This window comes from Pan paniscus, chromosome 9, assembly GCF_029289425.2.
Source record: "Pan paniscus chromosome 9, NHGRI_mPanPan1-v2.0_pri, whole genome shotgun sequence".
Taxonomy (NCBI): domain Eukaryota; kingdom Metazoa; phylum Chordata; class Mammalia; order Primates; family Hominidae; genus Pan; species Pan paniscus.
In genome coordinates this window covers 57,576,808-57,581,247 of record NC_073258.2, presented here as the reverse complement: position 1 = coordinate 57,581,247, position 4,440 = coordinate 57,576,808, and the positions used below count along the sequence as shown (strand labels likewise).

Sequence of the window (4,440 nt, the reverse complement as noted above, 5' to 3'; positions counted from 1 at the left end):
TCTCAAAGCATTTTCTAGTTAATATTTCATGATTCTATTTTTTGAAAAATAAAGCCAGGACCAAAATTAAAGTTTAAATAGGCTAATATTGGGCTTAACAAGATGAATCCTCTTTTTTTCAGGGCTGGTAGAAATACAAGTAATTATAATTATCCTAAAAGATGCATCAAAAACTCCACCCACCAGTATATGTTTCCATAAAACTTTTTACAACTGAATGTTTCCTTAGAATATGTTTCTAAAAGTACAACCAACTAGAGTAAGCGCCTTGGATATTTTAAGCCCTAGAAATATACTGACACATTTGTGGAGGAAATTATTTATCTACATGGGATTTAACTATGATAAACTACTTGTGTTAACACTTTGAGCAATATACTTCCAAATATGTTAAATTTTGATAAACTATTTGATTTGTGTTAACTCTTTGGGCAACACACTTCCAAATATGTTAAATTTTGAATTGGAAAAATGTCTTTTTAATTCATATGTAAATAAAATTGTGTGTTTTCTCATATTTCTGATCAAATTTCTTTCCATTTCTAGAGCATAAATTACTTATTCTATATAAATGTGGGAAGGAATATAGCAAATTGAATAGTTCATAGCAGCTCTAAAATTATTTTGATCTATTTTTGACATATTTTATGGAAGCATGCACAAAACCGAAAAATAAGGAAATATAAATGTGGTCACATCTATAAATTCAATATTTTTGTTCTGTTATATATGCATGGAAAATATATAAGATTTTTAATGGCAGCAAAACATTGAAATATTAGTGTCAGTTGTCACAAGCGGTTTCATACTATATAATTTTAACCAACATCTTCTCTTATTTTCTAAAATTACAAAGCAAAATATTTCTTAAGGTGGTCTATTTACTATTCTGCAAGTAAAAGACTCCCCTCCCTCAGGCAAGATTGGCCTCTGTCATTAGAGAGGTAAGATGTATGTTTTTGCCCACATGATGATATGATTCAAGGCAAGAAGACAACAATCATCACCTTTACCCAACACTGACAGGGAACATGAGAAGTATCATTTTTATTTTTCAACTGCGACAAAATCTACAAAACCTGTTAGGATAAATGGCTGAAGTTAATATCACTTATGTCACTGTATTCATTCTGAAAGGAATTACCAACCGGCCAGAGCTTCAGGCTCCGTGCTTTGGGGTGTTTTTAGTTATCTATCTGGTCACAGTGCTGGGCAATCTTGGGTTGATTACCTTAATCAAGATTGATACTCGACTCCACACACCTATGTACTATTTCCTCAGCCACCTGGCCTTTGTTGACCTTTGTTACTCCTCTGCTATTACACCGAAGATGATGGTGAATTTTGTTGTGGAACGCAACACCATTCCTTTCCATGCTTGTGCAACCCAACTGGGTTGTTTTCTCACCTTCATGATCACTGAGTGTTTCCTTCTAGCCTCCATGGCCTACGATCGCTATGTCGCCATCTGTAGTCCCCTGCATTATTCAACACTGATGTCAAGAAGAGTCTGCATTCAACTGGTGGCAGTTCCATATATATACAGCTTCCTGGTTGCCCTCTTCCACACTGTTATCACTTTCCGTCTGACTTACTGTGGCCCAAACTTAATTAACCATTTCTATTGTGATGACCTCCCCCTCTTAGCTCTGTCCTGCTCAGACACACACATGAAGGAAATTCTGATATTTGCCTTTGCTGGCTTTGATATGATCTGTTCCTCTTCCATTGTCCTCACCTCCTACATCTTTATTATTGCCGCTATCCTAAGGATCCGCTCTACTCAGGGGCGACACAAAGCCATTTCCACCTGTGGCTCCCATATGATGACTGTCACTATTTTCTATGGCACACTGATCTTTATGTACCTACAGCCCAAATCAAATCACTCCTTGGACACAGACAAGATGGCTTCTGTATTTTACACAGTGGTGATCCCCATGTTAAACCCCCTAATCTATAGTCTAAGGAACAAAGAAGTGAAAGATGCCTCAAAGAAAGCCTTGGATAAAGGTTGTGAAAACTTACAGATATTAAAATTTTTAAAAATAAGAAAACTTTATTAAACAAGCAGGAAATAAATCAAACTTTTTCTTGTAATTATTTCCCAATGAACTGAAAATGTAGCTGTTACTTTAATGGACCTTGACATTTTCTGCAAGAACCAGGCAGATCATGAAAAATCAGTACGAATTAAAGCATTCAATTCGGGCCATCACAGTCTTGGCAGACCACTGAAACCACGTTCAAATACAAACAGAGACACACTCATATATGCAAACACTCATAGGTGTATTTAAAGCAAAGGCAGCAGCATGTTTTTGTTAGAGTTTGGGATGCTGAAACAAGATTGAGTTTGAAAACTATTTCTTTCATATTAGCTCTGCAACCTTGGAAAATTGAGCTAAATTTTGTGTGGCTTTGTTTCCAAGTCTGGGAAATGATAGGACCTAACTCATTGCTCTTTTTTTAAGGATTGTACAGGTTAATATTTATGAAATGCTTAGAAAAATATCCAGTGATAATAAGTGTTTTGGAAGACTTAGGTATATAAATGTTTGTTATATAAAGTTAGAAATGAATTTATTTGACCTGGCACAGTGGCTCACACCTGTAGTACCAGTACTTTGGGAGTCAAGGGTGGGAGGATTGCTTGAGCCCAGGAGTTCAAGACCAGCCTGGGCAACATAGCGAGACCTTCTCTCTCTCTCTCTAAAAACAAACAAATAAACAAACAAACCAAAACAAAAAACTATTAAAAAATAAATTCATTAAGGTCTTCAAGGCTAATTAGTCAAGTAGTCCTACTTACTACAATCAAGTAAACATATGATATGTGTGAAGTTTTGTCTCTAAATTGAAGGTCACATAACTAGCAATATGAAAATTCTAAAAGCAAATTTAGGTTTATCTGAATTCTTTGTTAACACTGTGGGTGTTAAGAATGAGGTTAATTGGATTTAAATGTGTCATTATCAGATTTTTAAAAAAATATAATTGGAAGAACATGTTTTATAAGAAATAATTTTTAAAATAAACACCTTCATTGTACTTGCATATTTGTTCAATTAGAAAGTACCCTAGGTTATTATGTAATTTATTTGTGCCTGCTATTTATTCAGTCACCCTTGTAGATGATGACATATGATTAAAAAAAGTGATATGATATATTTTTATTGTCTTGACATTTCAGAAAAAGTAGTAGTTTAAAATTATCTTATTTTTTTTTCAATTTTACAAGGAGATTGTGATACTTGCAGCCATTATATAAAATACAATTTGAGCTTTACAATATACTGTGATTATTTCCTCTTCTGTACTTTCTTTGTAAATGACTCAGATATGCTACCCTGAGGTGCTTTTAGAACCTTGTGAGTGGAGTGAATTACCTGGCCTTTAAAACAGGTTTAACAGAGAAACCTGGTTTTTCTACCCTCCACACTTTGTCTTGTGAGTGTATATTTATATGGATGGATATAAACAATATTCTCACATATCAGAGCCACGACAAGAGTCATAGACAGTCTCTCTTTTTACAGGTAGTGAGATTCAGGTCTACGGATCCTGAAAATTCACCTGGAGGAGATTGGTCTTCTGTGGTTTGACTGCACCTGCCTACTTGATAGAATTATTTACAGTAGCAATGTTTAAACATTAATTGAATTCTTCATGTCTTTACAGAGTTATAATTCCCTACTATTAACAATCACATATTGAGATAAACCCAGGTTTTCTAAGGGAAATGAGCTAAGAAATTCAACTTTACTCAATAGACTTTTTTTTTTTAATGTTTATTCTTGAGCAGATACACGCAGTTCTGTGCAGCCTCTAAAACTATCATCTGAAAATTGCTCCAGGTCGCTGAGTTCATCGCCTAAAACACCAGTCCTTCAGCCAAAACATTGAAATAAACACTGTTCAGTCTCCAGGCATATTTAAATAAATACTTGTATTTGTCACCCTTCTGTTTGTGATCTCTATGATGTTTCTGTATCTAGGTATAGAATACAGAGGCTGACAAAAAATATAGGTCTTTAGCGGTGTCTAAGATCAGTGGAGAACATGCTTGATTCCAGAAAGATTTGACCACAGATTTGAGTTTTGATACTTCTAGTGTATAATATGTGAAGCTCAAATACCTTATAAAACAAGAAACTTGCTTATTCCACAAGCTACAGTATGAGTATGTAGTAGAAACGTGTGTGAAGGCCTTGGCATGATGGCTGGCACCTAAAAGAGCCTTGGTAAATATCAGCTTTATTATTATTGGTGAACGACCCTTAATGCATTTTCTTGTAAACAAAATTTTTATATAATTTATTTTTGTATCTACAACTGATTAGTGGTCCACCTTGAATAAATACTCATCTCCATTCAATGTTATAAAAATTAGCTGAGGCAATCCGTTTTAAACACTTCACCCAGAATTTGATACCAGAA

General features: G+C 34.5%; 1 protein-coding gene across 1 annotated transcript; it reads left to right on the top strand.

Moving 5' to 3' along the window:
• Nucleotides 1-1,091: 1,091 nt before the first annotated feature.
• LOC100970702 (olfactory receptor 8U3) lies at nt 1,092-2,066 on the top strand. Its single transcript, XM_003806073.1, has one exon. The coding sequence runs from the start codon at nt 1,092-1,094 to the stop codon at nt 2,064-2,066; it is 975 nt and encodes a 324-aa protein (XP_003806121.1).
• Nucleotides 2,067-4,440: the final 2,374 nt, after the last annotated feature.